Below are 18,390 nucleotides of genomic sequence, written 5' to 3' on the forward strand. Positions count from 1 at the left end.
TATGTTGATGTCTCTTTTCTCTTTCATCAGCTGGCATATTCAAAGCATAAGCAATGGAAGCAGCAACTTCTGTGATATTCCATGGATTTACTAAAATGGCACCAGCACCGAGCGATTGTGCTGCACTTGCAAACTAAATTTAAATGGAATAAACAAGAAGATGCAAGCCCGAAGAACTATGAAGACAATGCGTTGAACAGAATTCACAACAAAGTATTCTTTTTTTCCTTTTTCTTTTTTTATTGATAATTTAAGCTTTTCTAATGAATTTAACAATCGAAAAAACCTACCATGCAAACTCAGAGAAAATATAAAGTTAAATTACCTCACTCAGAATAAGGACTCCTTTCTTGAATGCTTGGTGTTGACGCGGTTCTTCGGCAACAGATAATTAAGAGAAGAAGAGAAAGAGATTAGTACTAAAAGTAGAACCGTCACAGATAGGAAATCTTTGGGGAAAGAACTAGGTGACTCGAGACACGTTTTTAAGTGGTTCGAAGGTTAAAATCCTTCTACTCCACTAGTCAATATTATTGATATTCTCTGGGTAATTGGTTTACAAAGTATATAGTTCTTCAAAGACTATTTTTTCCAACCCCTATCAACTCCCAGGGTCTCCATATTTATAGGAGAAGGCACCTGGAAGTTGGTAGGGAGGTCATCCCGTGACCTTACCATATATCACATCAAGTCTGTGATATTCATGATTAATTCCTAAACCTGACACACAAGTGTGGTCTAATCAGTATGGAAGGAGATAATGGGCTGCACGGCCCAACTCGTCCGTGGGTGTCTGAATACGCACGTTCCTGCTGCGTGTCCGAGAAGTCAGGGGGATATCGGACACGTGATGGCAGGAATATGCACGTTTATCTTGCGTGTTGACTTCCCATAGGGTCAGAGCTTCCTGGGAAGCTCGCTACCGGAGCAGTTCATAACCCGAGCTTATCCGCCCGTGGCCTTCGGATGTTGTTCCCAGCTCCTGGGGCGACAAGTGCGAGCTGGAAACAGGACCCCCTCGAGCTAGAAAGGGCCCGTCCTGGAAATAGAGCCTCCGGCCTGTGGGAGCCTCGGACTACATCATGTTTAGTCCGAGGCTCGTCCTGCTAAACAGCCCGTGGGAAAACTAGGGCGTACATCTGCCCCCCAAGCTCCTGCTCGTGGTCTATGACGTCAGATATGGGAGACCATAGTAGGGGCTTTTAGACTTCCCCCACAACCCTTCGTATTCCATGCTTTTCGCAGGCGTCTGAAACGTGGAACGCCGTGGGTGGCGACGGTACACTCTACGAGAACCGCATTAAATGGCCTAGCCTACTGTCCAGCCGTCGTTTCACATTTCGAGTGGAGGGTCTCCCAAGAGCCTTTTACACGTGATCCTTCCCTTGTATAAAAGGGGGTGTTCATCCCACGCACGGGCCACCTTACCATTCAAAACCTCTCAAATTTCCTTCTTTTCTCTTTGACCTTCCGAAGAACGAAACCCTCATTTCCATTGCTCTCATCTTCTCCGTTCACGAAGCTTAAGCGTACGAGTTCCTTCAAAGCCTTGGAGGCCACTGTACCAACGAAACTCCTACCAGCGTAGCAACCTCGCTCACCATCTAACCATATACTGTAAGTCTTCTGTCCCTGTTTATTTTTGAAAGCATGCCACTGTAGCTTAGGTAAAAATTTTTACTGTAGCCACATGCAGAGGTTTTCTGGGTCGCACGGATATGGAGGGTGACAGCCCTTCTTAGATTAGGGCACACTTGCCATGGGACATCGTCTTAGAATATGGGTTCCATGGTTCTCTCTTAGGAACAATTTCTGGGTAGGACCCTTGGGAATTTTGGGGTGCAAAAACCGGGTAGCTTAGGGAATACGCCTCAAAAGCGGTTTTGCCACGCCTTGTCTGCTGAAACTTTCCCCCCAAGGCAATTTTTTACTCTGAGTCCTCTGACACACGAATTCCGAGTAATCTGAGATCTGTTGAGGGCATAGGCGCGTGTTCCTTGGGACGCGTGGCACCACTCTCCACGGGCTGGGCTTACCCCAGCTCGTGTACTTAATATTTGCTTCACTCTCCTGCTTGGGTCGTCTTCCCAACAGGATAAAGGAAAGGCGGTGGTGCCCAGCTCGCCAATTCCTCACTTTGGGCCAGCGGTGGAGAAACAAGCCGAGGTGGCCCCTGACGCGTTTTTCGAGGCGAAGAGAATTGTCTCGAAGATAACCGACCAGGCAAAGATCACCAAAATCTTCCTCAACCACAACATTCCCCTGGGGGTGGCCTCCGTGATCGCGCGACCTGCTGCGGATGGGGAGCGGAGCTGCACGTCGCTCGACGAGTCGCACGCGGCCTGGAGCGGTGAACACTTCAAGGCAGGGGCCTTCCTCCCCCTGGATCAGTATTTCGCTGATTTTTTGAACTATGTGGGGTTGGCCCCATTTCAGCTCCCCCCCCAACTCATACCGCCTGCTGGCGGGATTGAGGTATTTGTTCCAAAAGCATGAGTGGGAGGTCCCCACTCCGACTGATATTCTATATTTCTTTTGCCTCAAAGCCAGCCCGGACCAGCGGGGGCGAGGCGACGGGTTCTATTATTTAACCCGCTTCCCTAACACAGCGGCAGTCATCGAGCTGCCGAGCCATCCAAACGACTTCAAAGACCAGTTTTTCATGTCAACTGGGTTTCGCAATTGCGACCATCACTACTTCAACCGTCCTCGTAAGTGATCCTTGATTTAGTTCGCCTTTTAAAGGTTATCTTGTTTTAGCTCCTCCCTTATTCCTCTTCTGATTTCAACCAACTTTGCAGCCATTTACGCGAGGACCGGAAAGTCTGTGACCCTCGGGGGTCAATACGATACACTGGCGAACTTGCCCCCCAGCGAGAAAGACTACCGCGTGCTCGTGACGGACGAGACGATGGTATTCTGCAAGCTGATTTTCCCAACTCAGACTTTGAATTTGAAAAGGCCTCGGGGGCCTCCCCCAGCTCGCGACAACAGACCGATCGTCGCGGAGGAGGTCGCAGACGAAGAAGGCGAGGAGGAAGGTGAGGAAGTTCCTCTGGTGATGAACAGGAAGAGGACCTTGGAGGTCGCCCAGGGGATGAGCGAGGAGAGGGCCCAATCCGGAGCAGCCGCGGGTCCTTCCGGTCAAGGTAACTCTTACTTATTTAAGAACGTAGATAGGGCCACTGCAGACCCCCGGCTGGTTAGGTTCAACCCTAGGCAGCTCGTCCATCGTCACTCAAGGAATCCGGACCTGGACACGCTCTTGCTTCACTGCGTTGACCAGCTCGTGCTGGACAACCAAGAGAGTCGGCCTAAGGGTACCGTAGTAGTAGATAATACCCTAGCCTTTAGGTCGGTCCTTTTTGAGGAGTACGGGACCAACTTACGCACGTGGCCTGCGCTCCAGAGGGGCATCTATGCTCCGGGGATTAGGCAGTACGTAGAAGAGTCCAGCCCCGAGTCAGAACCGGACCTAGAACCTTCGCCAGTTCGCGAGATAATCGTCCTAGGCTCTTCCAGCTCGGGGGGTAGGGCTCCCTTAGTATTTGCTTACTTACTGCCTTTGAACCTTTTGTCTCTATTTCTGCATGATTGCTACCTTGTAATAACCATGTTTTTTTTTTTGTTCTTAGCAGAAGAGATGTATCAGCCCGGAAATAGTCTGCGGGGTGTTGTGTTCGGCGGGAACCCCCCAGCAGGGCCGAGGTTAAAGAGGCTTCGCGAGTCCAAGAGCTCGGCTGGGGCCTCCACCAAATCCCCGGCTAAGGAGAAGGAGAAAGCCCCGCCATCCCAGGTCGCGGGGGCGATCCTTCCTGTTGCCAGGATAGGGCTCATGCACCCGCCACCCCAATGATCTCCATTAGCCGCCCAGGACGGGGTAATAGAGGTCGGGAATCTGGCCGCGGCAGCCCCGGATGTGCGTATCCCGGTCAACCCCCGGGCTCTGGAGAAGATGCCCGAAGCATTCCGGGGTACGGTGTATGAGTCGGCTAGCTACGCCGTCAGCCATTTCTACAATATCAGGGAGAAGGAGCTCCGGGCAATCGAAACAACGAGCCCGGTCTGAGTTATAGAGTCTGCGGTGGACATGACCTTAACGGTAAAGTGCCCCCTTCGTTTAAGGCTTTAGCACTCACACGCCGCCTTTTTCCTTCCAGTTTGTTAATTTAACATTCCTTTCTTGCAGGGCATTGCTGCCGCATACAGAGGCATTGCCTGGACCAAGGCCCAGCTCGAGGGTTTGGAAGCTGAGCGCCAGACCGCCCTCCAGGAATCTCAGGAGGCGAGAGCCGCGCTGGCGGCCTCTAAAGCCGAGCTAGAGAAGATCCGCTCCGAGAACCAAGAGCTTAAAAACTCCCTGGCCGCATCGCGGACAGATCTTGAGGCGGCGAAGACCGAAGCCCAGGCCGCCCTGAAAGCCGAGCGGGTCGTCTCGGAGCAGTCCTTACAAGACCTGTTCTATCACTGCTGGTCCCACAATCCGGACGCGGACTTTTCTTTCATGCCGCCGGACCTCTGGGCATTCTTGTTGCCGCAGCTCCAAGCCCGACTAAATAAGGAGGTTCCTCCATCGGAGACTGGAGAGGCCTCTGTCGCGGCGGAGCAGGATGAGACCGCGACCTCCAAAGGGCCAACTGATGGGGCTTAGGACACTTCTCGTTTAAGTATTTTGAACTCTCTTTCTATTGTAATTCTCTTTTTTATGTGAGGCGTTTCCACCTCGAGACAATTTGCTCAGCCAGTTTGACATATATATATTTTTATGCATTTGGTTACAATTCATCTCTTTATTTTTATGAACTTAGTTCGAGTTAACTTTATCCGTATCCCGGGCTCTTTAAAGAAGAACCGCGTTCAACAAATTTTAGTTCACTTCTAAGTTTTCTGACCTGGTTAAGACCAGGAACTTATTTTGAAAAACTTAGTTCGCGTCAACTTTTATCCGTATCCCGGGCTCTTTAAAGAAGAACCACGGTCAACAAATTTTAGTTAACTTCTAAGTTTTGTGACCTGGTTAAGACCAGGAACTTATTTTGAAAAACTTAGTTCGCGTCAACTTTTATCCGTATCCCGGGCTCTTTAAAGAAGAACCACGGTCAACAAATTTTAGTTAACTTCTAAGTTTTGTGACCTGGTTAAGACCAGGAACTTATTTTGAAAAACTTAGTTCGCGTCAACTTTTATCCGTATCCCGGGCTCTTTAAAGAAGAACCACGGTCAACAAATTTTAGTTAACTTCTAAGTTTTGTGACCTGGTTAAGATCAGGAACTTATTTTGAAAAACTTAGTTCGCGTCAACTTTTATCCGTATCTCGGGCTCTTTAAAGAAGAACCACGCTCAACAAATTTTAGTTAACTTCTAAGTTTTGTGACCTGGTTAAGACCAGGAACTTATTTTGAAAAACTTAGTTCGCGTCAACTTTTATCCGTATCCCGGGCTCTTTAAAGAAGAACCACGGTCAACAAATTTTAGTTAACTTCTAAGTTTTGTGACCTGGTTAAGACCAGGAACTTATTTTGAAAAACTTAGTTCGCGTCAACTTTTATCCGTATCCCGGGCTCTTTAAAGAAGAACCACTGTCAACAAATTTTAGTTAACTTCTAAGTTTTGTGACCTGGTTAAGACCAGGATAGGACTTAGTTTGTGATAACTCTTATCCGTAGATAAAAAATTAACACCTAAGTCGTTAAGGAGACCTGGTTATATCCAGGTACCATATGCCCCCCAAGTAACTGGGAAAGGGTCTTTCGTGGTTACTTTAAAATTACACTTGCAAATAACGAGAAACATTTGATTTTTATTTATACATGGAAGGTGACCTTCTAGGCCTTACAAATGGCTCATTGATAGTATTTCTTTAGGTGGATAGCATTCCAAGTCCGCGGGACCGCCCCTCCACCAAGTCGAGCTAACTTATAAGTTCCCTCTTTGATGACTTCGATGACCTTGTATGGTCCTTCCCAGCTTGGTCCCAAAACCCCATCTTTGGGATCTTTCCCGGCCAGGAAAACTCTCCTCAAGACCAAATCACTGACGCTAAAGGCACGTCTTTTGACCTTAGTGTTGAAGTATCGAGTGATTTTCTGTTGATAATGGGCGAGCTGGAGTTGTGAATCCTCTCGCCTTTCATCCACTAAGTCTAAGGAGTGGCATAGGAGCTCGTGGTTCCCGTCTTGGTCGTAGGACCGGACCCTGTGTGACAGGACCTTCACCTCCACGGGGAGGACTGCTTCACTTCCAAAGGTTAGGGAGAAAGGAGTGTGACCCGTGGGAGTCCGATGTGAGGTCCTATAGGCCCACAGAACTTGGGGGAGCTGTTCTGGCCAGATCCCCTTTGCCTCATCTAGCCTCTTCTTGAGGCTTGCCTTCAGAGTTTTATTGACCGCTTCGACCTGGCCGTTCGCCTGGGGATAGGCCACGGACGAGAAGCTTTTCACAATTCCGTGCCTCTCGCAAAATTTGGTGAACAGATCGCTGTCAAATTGAGTACCATTGTCGGAGACGATATTTTTAGGTAGGCCAAATCGACATACGATGCTTTTAACCACGAAGTCTAGCACCTTTTTCGATGTTATTGTCGCCAACGGTTCTGCTTCGGCCCACTTGGTGAAGTAGTCAATGGCTACCACGGCGTAACGGACCCTGCCCTTTCCGGTGGGCAGGGCGCCTATTAGATCTATCCCCCAAACGGCGAAGGGCCAGGGAGACGAAATCATTTTTAGCTCGGTCGGAGGAGCTCGGGCAACCGCAGCGAACCTCTGACACTTGTCGCACTTTTTTACATATGAGATCGTGTCTTTGGACAGAGTCGCCCAGTAATAACCCTGCCGGAGGATCTTCAAGGCCAGGCTTTGCCCCCCAGTGTGATCTCCGCAGAATCCGTCATGAACTTCTTCCAGGATGGCCTTCGCTTCACTTGGAAGGACGCACTGGAGGAGAGGTAAGGAATGCCCACGTCGGTACAGCACCCCTTCGACTAGCGTATACCTCGGAGCTTGATAAAGGACTCGTCGTACGTCATTGCGCCCTTCGGGTAACTTACCCTCGACGAGATACTCAATAATGGGAGTCATCCAGGTCGGCCTGATGTCAATCATTTCAATATCTACTCGATCTCCGTCTATGCTAGGTTTCTCCAAGAACTCAACTGGCACCAACCCCAGGGTTTCTGTCTCTCCCGAGGTGGCGAGCTTGGCGAGAGCATCTGCGTTGGCGTTCTGCTCCCGAGGTATCTGTTCGATCGACCCTCGCCCAAACGCAGACAGTTCGGATTTTACCTTTGCCAAATAGGCGGCCATCTTGGGACCCCGCGCCTGATACTCACCTAGAACCTGATTCACCACGAGCTGGGAGTCGCTGAAGCATTGGACAGAGCTTACCTTTAGCTCACTAGCTATCCTAAGTCCAGCTAACAAGGCTTCGTACTCTGCCTCGTTGTTAGATGCCTTGAATTCGAACCTTAGCGCCGAGTGGAATCTATGCCCCTCTGGGGATATCAGAATGATTCCGGCTCCGGAGCCGTTCTCGTTAGATGAGCCATCAACGAAGATCTTCCACGATGAACTTGAGGAGGCGACCTGAGGTGAGTCTTCTGATGGGATCTCATGAAATCCCGCGCATTCTGCCACGAATTCGGCCAAGGCTTGACTTTTTATGGTAGTTCGGGGAGTATAGAAAATCTCGAATTGACTGAGTTCGACCGCCCACTTTAGCAAGCGTCCCGACGCTTCAGGCTTTTGCAAAACCTGCCTTAAAGGCTGATCGGTCATGACGTGCACAGAGTGGGACTGGAAGTATGGCCTGAGTTTTCGTGAGGCCGTGATTAGGCAGAACGCCAGTTTTTCCATCAATGGATACCTTGACTCAGCTCCGAGGAGTCTCTTGCTGATGTAATAAACTGGTTTCTGAGCCTGGTCCTCTTCTCGCACCAGAACAGCACTAGCTGCGTCCTTAGTGACGGCCATGTAGAGGAAAAGAGGTTCTCCTACCTTGGGCTTTGATAGCACAGGCGGTTCAGCCAGGTGCGCTTTTAGGTCAAGGAATGCGCCTTCGCATTCTACTGTCCATTCGAACTTCTTGTTTCCCCAGAGCAGGTTGTAGAAGGGCAGGCACTTGTCGGTCGATTTGGAAATGAACCGGTTCAGTGCAGCCACTCTTCCTGTGAGGCCTTGGACATCTTTCCGCGACCTGGGGGAAGGAAGTTCGAGCAGTGACCTGATCTTGTCGGGGTTTGTCTCGATTCCTCGGGTATTGACTATGAAACCCAAGAATTTCCCCGATGCGACACCGAAAGTGCACTTCTGAGGATTGAGCCTCATGCCATATTCTCGCAGTATGTTAAAGCATTCTTCCAGATCGGTGACATGGTTGCTGGCAATCTTAGACTTGACAAGCATATCATCAACATACACTTCCATATTTTTCCCGATCTGGTCTGCGAACATTCTATTTACCAGCCTTTGGTAGGTAGCCCCGGCATTCTTAAGACAGAATGGCATGACCTTATAGCAATAGACATTAGTCGGAGTCATGAAGCTGGTATGTTCCTGATCTGCTGGATTCATCGCGATCTGATTATAGCCTGAGTACGCGTCCATGAAGGACATAAGCTCGTGCCCCGCCGTGGCATCCACTAGCTGATCGATCCTTGGTAATGGAAAGCAATCCTTGGGGCAGGCTTTATTCAGGTCGGAAAAGTCGATACAGGTCCACCACTTCCCATTGGGCTTTGGAACTAACACGGGATTGGCAACCCAAACAGGAAATTTGGCTTCGCGGATAAAGCCACATTTTTTTAGCCGGGCCACTTCTTCTTCAAGGGCTTCGGCTCGGGTTGTCCCTAAACGCCTCTGCTTTTGAGACTTGGCAGGGACGCTTTTGTCTAGGTGGAGCGTGTGCATGATTACGCTCGGACTGATCCCTATCATGTCCTCGTGCGACCATGCGAATACGTCCAGGTTCTTCTTCAGAAACGTAGTTAGCTCCGCCTTTCTTCCGTCGCAGAGGTTCTTTCCGAGCTTAACCGTCCGTGACGGGTTTTGTTCATCGATGCTTACCTCCTCGAGCTCTTCAATAGCTTGGAGCTCGGACCTGTCCTCGCCTACTCGGGGGTCAATGTCCCCGCTTAGGGCGAGCTTTTCGCCTTCGGGAATCCGAGGTTTTTCAATCTCGGGGGCCTCCTTGGGTCCCCGAGATTCCTCTTCGTCCTGAACGGCCATCGTCACCTGCCCGGGTTTAGATTTTCCCTTCATGGAAATGCTGTAGCATTCCCTGGCAGCGAGCTGATCGCCCTTGATAGTGCAGATCCCTGTCGGAGCAGGAAATTTCATGGCGAGGTACCGGACGGAAGTGATAGCCTCGAAAGCAATGAGCGTAGGTCGGCCCAAAATGGCGTTGTAAGCAGCGGAGCAGTCAATGAATACGAATTCGAGTAGTTTGGACACTGTTCGGGACTCGTCTCCTAGGGTGATCACTAGCTCAATCGTCCCTATCGCCGCTGATCCTTCTTCTGAAAAACCATATAGCATCATCGAGGTTGCCTTCAGCTCGGAGACGGTCAGACCCATTTTTTCTTAGGTGGACCGGAATAGGAGGTTCACCGAGCTCCCATTGTCCACCAACACCCTCCTTACTCTCCGGTTGGCGAGCTGGACTGCTACAACCAAGGGATCGTTATGAGGGAATTGGACATGGCTTGCGTCTTCCTCCGCGAAGATAATCGGTTGTTTCTCTAATCTTTGTTGTTTTGATTGACGCTGTTCCGGGACGAACTCCGCTCCATTGTGGGCCTTCAACTCATTCACATACCTCTTCTGGGCGCCTCTACTCGTGCCATCCATGTGTGGTCCTCCAAAGATGGTGGAGATCTCCCCCTCGACCACGGGGGGAAGGACGTCCTGATCTACCCGAGGTCCAGGTTGACTGGCTGGGATCTCCGGAGCGGGTCGACCTGTCGGGACCCTGTTCCGCGAGTATTGTGCCAACGGACCTGCTCGGATGAGAGTCTCGATTTCATCTTTGAGGTGCCTGCAGTCGTCGGTATTGTGCCCGACGTCGTTATGAAAACGGCAGAATTTGGAAGCGTCTCTCTTTCCCTTAGGGTGTTTTAATGGCTCCGGCCTTTTCCAGGGGACTCGCGTAGCGTTGGCCAGGAAAATATTCTCTCTGGTCTGAGTGAGCTCGGTATACGTTGTGAACACGGGTTTGAATTTATCCACCGACTTATTCTGCGTGACGTCGGGAGTCGCCACTACGATCTCTGTTCCAGCCCCAGCGGGCTTCTTGAGGACCTGGCTGGTCCCTGCGGCTGAAGCTTCAGCTTCTTCCAAGTTTATCCACTCTTGGGCTCTGTTAAGGAATTCACTAACCAAGCTGACCCCCCTCCTTTGAATATCCTTCCACAGGTCTCCGCCGACTAGGATCCCGGTCCTCATAGCCATGAGTTTGGAGCTGTCGTCGGCGTCTCTGGCTCGAGCAGCGACATTTGCGAATCTGCTCAGGTAGGCTTTTAGCGTCTCTCCAGGTTGCTGTCTCACGTTAGCTAGGGAGTCGGCCTGGACCCTGGCGGCCTGAGAGGCGCGGAATGCCCTCTTGAAGTCAGCCGAAAAGGTCTTCCAGGAGCTGATTGACTGCCTTTTACTTTGCTTGAACCACAGCCTGGCAGGTCCAGTTAGGGTGGAAGGAAAGATCAAGCTACGAAGCTCTGGTCCGATGTTATGAGCCATCATTAGGGTGTTGAACATCCCTAAGTGGTCAGATGGGTCTCCATCCCCGTTGAACTTTGACAAGTGAGGCATACGAAAGCCAGAAGGGTATGCCGTTGCTGCTATATTGGGGGCGAAGAGTTCCATCTCATCCCCTGAATCATATTCGTCTTTTTCTTTTTCCGACAGGAGCTTCTTCATCAGCTCCTCCATCTGAGTTAAGCGCTCTAGGGTTTTGTCCTGAGATCCTGGGTTATTCCGGGGCTGTTCAACAGCTCCGGACCCGTTGTACATATTAGGCGGGTTGTTGCCCCTCCTATCTTGAGATAGGTCATTTGGGGCATTCCCGCTGTTACGTACTTCGGATCGGACCCCAACTGAGCGGGCCTGGCTACCATCCCTAACTCGATCCTCTCTGTGAGAGTTGAGGCGATCTCGAAGGTCGCCTCCCTGGGTAGTATGGTGACTTTGTGCTGAACTTAGCCGCTGGCGCAGGTCTCCTCCCGAAAGATCACTCCGTGCACTGCCGGTCCAGTGACTCCTGCTGGACAGACTCGGAGTGCGTCTTTGGCGGCCATGACCTGATCCTTCCCCCGGCACCCTGCTGCGCCGGGAAGGCTCGGCCGATGGCGGGTCTCTCCTATTATTTCCGTAGGTCGGGACGTCTCGGACGGTCTGAGGAGACGGATATCTGATGGGAGAAGGAGGATGCCTGACCGGAGAGGCGATCCTAGTGCCGTCCGGACGGACTAAATTTGGTGGGGGCCTCTCGGCCCTGCCAGCTTGCTGGTTTCGCGCTAGGCGAGCTGGACAAGGAACTGGACGGGCTGACGTCTCTGGATCTCCTCGGCCCTTCTTTGGGAATTTCCTCGATCTCTTCTGGGCGTCCTCGAGGAAGGCTGAGAGCTAGGGGTTGACGTCCTAACCGAACGGCTATACTGCTGCTGTTCGGTCCGAGGCATTTCCCTGAAGTTCGCCTCTTGATGGTGTGGTGAAGGGGTGGAGTTGGCTGCAGGGAGTCTACCTGAACGGCTATGCCTGGATCGATTACTTCGGCGAGACTTAGGAGCCTCGCCTTGCCTCTCTCCAACGTTACCGTTGGTTGTGAGAGGGGGTAGTCGACTTAGAATATCCTGGATTTGCTGACCAGCTGCTGCTAACTGGCTCCTCAGCTGAGCATTCTCCATCTCCACCGCAGTGTAATAACATGGATTCGGATTAGGCGGTCGGGGCGCTGAACTACCAGTGTCGTCTTGGCCCGCCGGCTGCTTTCCTGGCCTCTGCTGGACTACAGGAATTTGCTCATCAGGGAGGGCAACATGGTGGGCCTCCTGCCCATCATGCTGTTCTCCCTCGTTGCCATGTTTGGATCGAGTGGTCACCATAGTTGTATGTTTGTGGTAGTACTAATCGGACTTGCTCTCAATGAAAGCACCAAACTGTTGACGCGGTTCTTCGGCAACAGATAATTAAGAGAAGAAGAGAAAGAGATTAGTACTAAAAGTAGAACCGTCACAGATAGGAAATCTTTGGGGAAAGAACTAGGTGACTCGAGACACGTTTTTAAGTGGTTCGAAGGTTAAAATCCTTCTACTCCACTAGTCAATATTATTGATATTCTCTGGGTAATTGGTTTACAAAGTATATAGTTCTTCAAAGACTATTTTTTCCAACCCCTATCAACTCCCAGGGTCTCCATATTTATAGGAGAAGGCACCTGGAAGTTGGTAGGGAGGTCATCCCGTGACCTTACCATATATCACATCAAGTCTGTGATATTCATGATTAATTCCTAAACCTGACACACAAGTGTGGTCTAATCAGTATGGAAGGAGATAATGGGCCGCACGGCCCAACTCGTCCGTGGGTGTCTGAATACGCACGTTCCTGCTGCGTGTCCGAGAAGTCAGGGGGATATCGGACACGTGATGGCAGGAATATGCACGTTTATCTTGCGTGTTGACTTCCCATAGGGTCAGAGCTTTCTGGGAAGCTCGCTACTGGAGCAGTTCATAACCCGAGCTTATCCGCCCGTGGCCTTCGGATGTTGTTCCCAGCTCCTGGGGCGACAAGTGCGAGCTGGAAACAGGACCCCCTCGAGCTAGAAAGGGCCTGTCCTGGAAATAGAGCCTCCGGCCTGTGGGAGCCTCGGACTACATCATGTTTAGTCCGAGGCTCGTCCTGCTAAACAGCCCGTGGGAAAACCAGGGCGTACACTTGGCAAGCAACAAACTCATAACTCACAAGATTCATTCCATCTCTAAGAGAAGTAACAAGTGCAACATCTAAACAAGGAAAAACAAACAAATAAACAAAATTACATGCATATAAACAAAAATGAAAAATATCTATATTTATTTTTATATATACATATATATATATAAAATTTGCACCGGAAAAAGAAATAACAATTGAGTTACTCATGGTAAACAAAATTAATTAATTGAAGGCACAATTGCATTTTGTTGTTTCACCATATTAATGTATTACATGATTGAGTCACCATATTAATGTATTACATGATTGAGTTACCATAGGAATCACTACAAACTAAGCAGCCTAGGAACAATTTACTTATCTAAAACAAAATTGATTAACGGTTTTGTTACAAAACAAAAATGAGTACCAGTAACAGCATAAAGAGCGCACAATGCGTGAAAGTCAAGAGATTGGTCCTGTACAAAGAAGAGAAAATGGTTTAGCAGTCTTGACATAATCATTGAACAAAATTGTAAGAAAATCAAGTTCAAAGAAAATGAGAGACAAAAACATAACATATATAATATTTGACTAAATTGTAGTCTCAAAACATATATTAATCAAATGTTGTTGCTTAAAAAGACCTGAACTCAGACCTTTTATTCTTCCTTTTGTTTGATTTTTCTTTCACTAAAATGTCTTTAGAAATTTGGGAAAGTGATTAAAACAGAACAAAGATCACTTGAAACACTGTCTCTAATTTACATGATATATAAAAAAGACAAACCAGATGGTGTATGGGAACAGCAGTAAGAGTTCCAAATCTCCCATTAATGCGTCCCACAATCTCATGAACTTGGCTTATATGCTGAAACACATCCAGTTCAAAGATTAAATAAGCTCCAAAGCTTTTTTTTGTGCTTTCTTTCCTCTTTCCCCTCCTGGGAAAAGAACACAAACGGTGCATCCTGCACATCTAAGGTGGCTGTTAGAAATAGTCTTTCTAAATAACAGGAATCATTTTGAAAGATATTAAGTATAATCTTCTTGTTAAAACAGCTCCTAATACAAATATAAATGATGAGATTACTACTATTTCTATAGCCTGGAAGAGATGTCGAGAAATGGGAGCATCAATGAATTCAGATGATGCTAGCTTATGGTGACTCTGCAGGGCCCTGTAGTCTGTTGGGATATTAGGAACACTATGAATGTTCTTTATCAGCTTTTCTAACATTACAGGAAATCTTTTCCTACATTTACAGGAGAGAATTCTGCTGCAAACCAAATTGCTAACCATGGCTTAAAATCAATATATTTTCTTATGGGTCGATTCGTTCTCCCAAGCTCTATTAGTAGTGACATAGAACAAGATAAGATACACTATTAATCAGTAATGTTGTTATTCCCTCGCAATTATTTTCTTCTTCTTATCTTGATTTTAAATATTATTTACCTCTTATTTTTGGAGGACTACTAAAAATCAATGCCACAAGGAAACAATATAAAAAAATGAGAAACAACAAGCTCAGTTATGTATGTCAACAGACCAAGAATTACGAACCTCATAAATTTCAGCCAGACCCTTTTTGCTCTTATTCTCATCCTGCATATCATTAAAAAAAGTTGGAAAAAATTACTTCTTCCATCATGGGAACTCAAAAGAAAGTGAAGAATCCAAATATCAATACCAAATAATAATATGCTTACCAGCTCCTTTTTTTCTCAAGGTGCTTTAGAGGGTAAAGGCAGTGGCTTTTCAACATCTTCAAAATGCCCCTAGGAAAATGCCATAAGATTTTGATGAGATATAAAATTAGAAATGGTGAACAATAAGGTGATATACAATCAGGAAAGAAAACAGTTAAAAAAAATTGTTGCAGAAACTTGAGTTTTATACAGGTTGAAATCTTCAAGTTAAAAGAAAAAAAATATAATAAACAAAATAAAAAGCCTCAAAAGATTTATATGAACCTTTAAGTCCAGAAAAATGGGGTGAGAAAAGGGATGAACATCACACCAATAGAAAGATACAATATCCCATGTGTAGAGTCTGAAAATGATTCCTTCTTCCCATATTTTCTCAGCTGCCAAGCATGTCAACAAGTTGTTCTCTATCAAGAAAATGAAAAATTAACCATGGACTAAAATAAAACATTTGTAATAAGATGAAAGAAGATTTCTTTTCAAACTTGTGTAAAAGTAATTTTAACATAAACAAATGGTAAAAAGGATACAATTTGACACCTTCTCAACGTCTAGAACATCAAGCTTGTCAAAGAGGGCTAAAACTTGCACAACACTTAGGGTATACATTACATGTGGATCATGCCCAATGTTGCCACCAAAACCACCTGTATAAAAATAAATAAATAAGACAGAGAAACTAATTAGTGACCACTTTCTCCATAGCAATAACAACTTTAAGTTTTCTGTCTTAATCCATTCCTCGTCATCTAAAAGCCAATATATATAAAAAAAAATCTTCAAAAACATCTTTTTACAAACCTGACTCATGTTGTCAAGTTATATGTAGCAACTAACTATCCATGTTTTTGCAACTAACTATATACTTCACAGCCTTCTCAACATTAATTTTATTCAACTGATGCACCAATGAAAGGTAGCATATTGCAATATAGGAGAATCTAATGCAATTTAAAGACAAAAAAAAAATCAATGAATACTAACTTCAACAAACCTATATTACTAACACAAAACCATTGAAAAAAATTCAGTTTCAGCATCAAGTGGAAAGAAGAAAACTGGGTTTACATAAAAAAAAATGCTCGACAAATATGTAATAATCAGAACCTAACCTTTTTGCAAACAAAACAAAGAAAAAAGATGAGGCTTTCACCAACAAGTTCCAACCCGAGCTGTCATGGGATCAAAACACATAAGCCAAGCATGACAAATGAGATTTAGATGTAGAAAGCAAATTGGAAAAGATAAACAAGTAATTCAGGTTCAGTTAAATCAATCGTATAATAGGAATCAACTAAATGAAGTTCAAGTCCCCATTAATCTCTGAATAAACCCAAGATGAATTCCCACAAAATCAATAGTATATAACCAGTTTTGCAAAAAAAATAGAAACTGAGAACTAGATTTTGCTTCCAGTACCTATCTGTGTCCCACTAGCATAATTGAACAAATAAGAAAAATTCATCAAAGCTTGAATAACTAAAAGCTCTGAAAATGAAACGAGATAGAAAGCAAACCTTGCGATTTGACGTCTTCAGATTTAAGAGCTTTCATAATTACCCAGATTCTTTGGTGGCTTTTCATCCTCTCGGTGTCCGGAGCACAACCACTCCCTTGGAATCTAGTTTGGACGACGGTGGAGGTCCGAAAAAGCTTCGAAACCCACAACTGCGGTGCGACTTCCGAGCTCCTCCTGCGGCGATCTCCGGCGCGTCAGGTGGCGGGGTCACAGGGAGAGAGGTTTCAACAAACTCTGAAGCCCATGGTGGGTCGTGTGCCTCTGGTCGGAGGCCAAAGGTGGCTCGTCTGTGAGTGGCAGAGACAAGCGAGAGAGTGAAAGAAAGAAGAGAGAGGGAGAGAGTATTTTGCCCTTTTAAATCTCATACTTTTGGTGTATTGAATTTCTGAGAGGTAGTCCATGATTAGAAAGAAATTTCATTTGGTGCCTTCTTACAATTTCATTTGGCGCCTAAAGCTTGTGTATCCTCACTTGTTAAAATAAATTGTTGTATTAGTTTTGGAAACATATGCTTCATATTTTTAATTTTTAATTTTTAATTTATAAAAAAATTAGTTTATTTTTAAAATTAAATTATTTATTAATTATATTTTTAGATTTTTTTTTCTTCACTTGTTTGCTGAGAAAATGTAATGGCAGCCCCAATTTTCGACCACAACAATAGCTTTTTACCTAATTTTGCTTAAAAAAAATTAGGGCTCACTTTAGGTGTCCTAAAAGAGTTTTTATGACACCAAAGTGAGTCCTTAAAAGTCACCACTCTTAAATTATTTATTCAGGTTTTTTAGGACTCACATATGTTTTAAGGACTCTCATTGCGAGTCCTAAAATATGATTTTTAAGAACTCTCAATGAGAGTCCTAAAAACTCTAGAGATATTTTTTAGGACTTACATTTAGGTGCATGTCCTAAAAGGGTGTCCCGTAAAGTGTATTTTGTAGTAGTACACTTTTCTGGGTTTTTAGAAAAGAAAAAAATGTGGGTAGGTAGAATTTTTAGTTTTTATTTTAATTTTAAATACAAATTTATTATAAATATATTTTATTTATATTTTTTCTAACTATGTACACACGTGGCATGTCACATGTTATACAATGTGTACACATCATATTATTTACTCCACATAAGCTTCCAAATAAGCATTTATAATAATAAAATAATATAATGAAAATAAAAAATGGGGGGAAAATTGAGCGGGAATGGTTAAAAAATTTCCCTCCATAATATACGTAGGTAAAGATCATTACCTACTGATATTATTGGTAGGTAAAGCTATGTTCCGAAATATAATATAATGGACTAGCATTTACCTACTAATATTATCTACCAATAAATATTGGTAGGCAAAACATTACTTTCCCTACCAATATATATTGGTAGGTAAAGATCAGATTTCTTGTAGTGACTATTCACCTTTGAGAGAGAATGTACTCCCTTATAATCGCAACTATCCCAAGAATAGAAATCGATTTGTGTAACTATTCTTGCTGGTTGAAAGTTCATTATCAATACAATCTATTGCAGTGAACGTAGCTCTCATTAATGGTCGAACTAAAATAAATTTTTTCCACTTACATTTATTACTGTATTTATTTCTCTATCTTCGGTCATTTTCTCATTCAAAATATTTTTCTTTAAAATTTACGCACAAACAACCCTTACCCTACGTAATTGATGAAAAATCAAGTCAACAAATAAACTCCTTATTTTATTTTTTCGCACATCTTCTAAAAAAAACTTTAGTACTAAATGACATCTATTAGTTAATTAAAAATAAATTTCACATCTATAAATATATATTATTTATATAAAAAAAAAAACATGTTTGACACTCTTAATTTAAAAATAATAATATAAAAATCAATCACAATTTTTAATTTTATTTTACAACTCAAAAAATATAAAAAAAAAATTATAGTTTTATTAACAGCATTACCATTATTAGTATTATTTGAATAATAACAATGTTACTTTTTTATGCTTGTAAACATTATAATTTTTCTTTAAAAGATTAACTAAAAAATAATAAATTAATTAATATACAAGTGATATATTACATATTTTCGAAATGCTAAATAATTGTTTTTTTTCTTAATATTTAATAAGAATATTTAGATTAATTCACCAAAATAATAAAATTGGTAATAATTAAATAATTAAGATGGACAAAGAGAGAAAAATTCAAATGACAATAATCCCATCCTTAATAAAATTGTTTTGCGTGTAATATTGTGTGCGTACATATCATCACCGATAAA

At 44.8% G+C, this 18,390-nt stretch overlaps 1 protein-coding gene across 1 annotated transcript; it reads right to left on the bottom strand.

Moving 5' to 3' along the window:
• Positions 1 to 250: 250 nt before the first annotated feature.
• On the bottom strand, positions 251 to 16,840 carry LOC133795505 (uncharacterized). The gene is made up of 10 exons (XM_062232954.1): positions 16,131 to 16,840; positions 15,726 to 15,785; positions 15,154 to 15,260; positions 14,881 to 15,020; positions 14,617 to 14,685; positions 14,471 to 14,512; positions 13,694 to 13,874; positions 13,334 to 13,382; positions 12,913 to 12,992; positions 251 to 286 (listed from the first exon to the last, which is right to left on the bottom strand). The coding sequence occupies exons 5-10, from the start codon at positions 14,670 to 14,672 to the stop codon at positions 251 to 253; spliced, it is 444 nt and encodes a 147-aa protein (XP_062088938.1). The 5' UTR covers positions 14,673 to 14,685; positions 14,881 to 15,020; positions 15,154 to 15,260; positions 15,726 to 15,785; positions 16,131 to 16,840.
• Positions 16,841 to 18,390: the final 1,550 nt, after the last annotated feature.

The sequence above is a fragment of the Humulus lupulus genome, chromosome 8 (assembly GCF_963169125.1).
Source record: "Humulus lupulus chromosome 8, drHumLupu1.1, whole genome shotgun sequence".
Taxonomy (NCBI): Eukaryota; Viridiplantae; Streptophyta; class Magnoliopsida; order Rosales; family Cannabaceae; genus Humulus; species Humulus lupulus.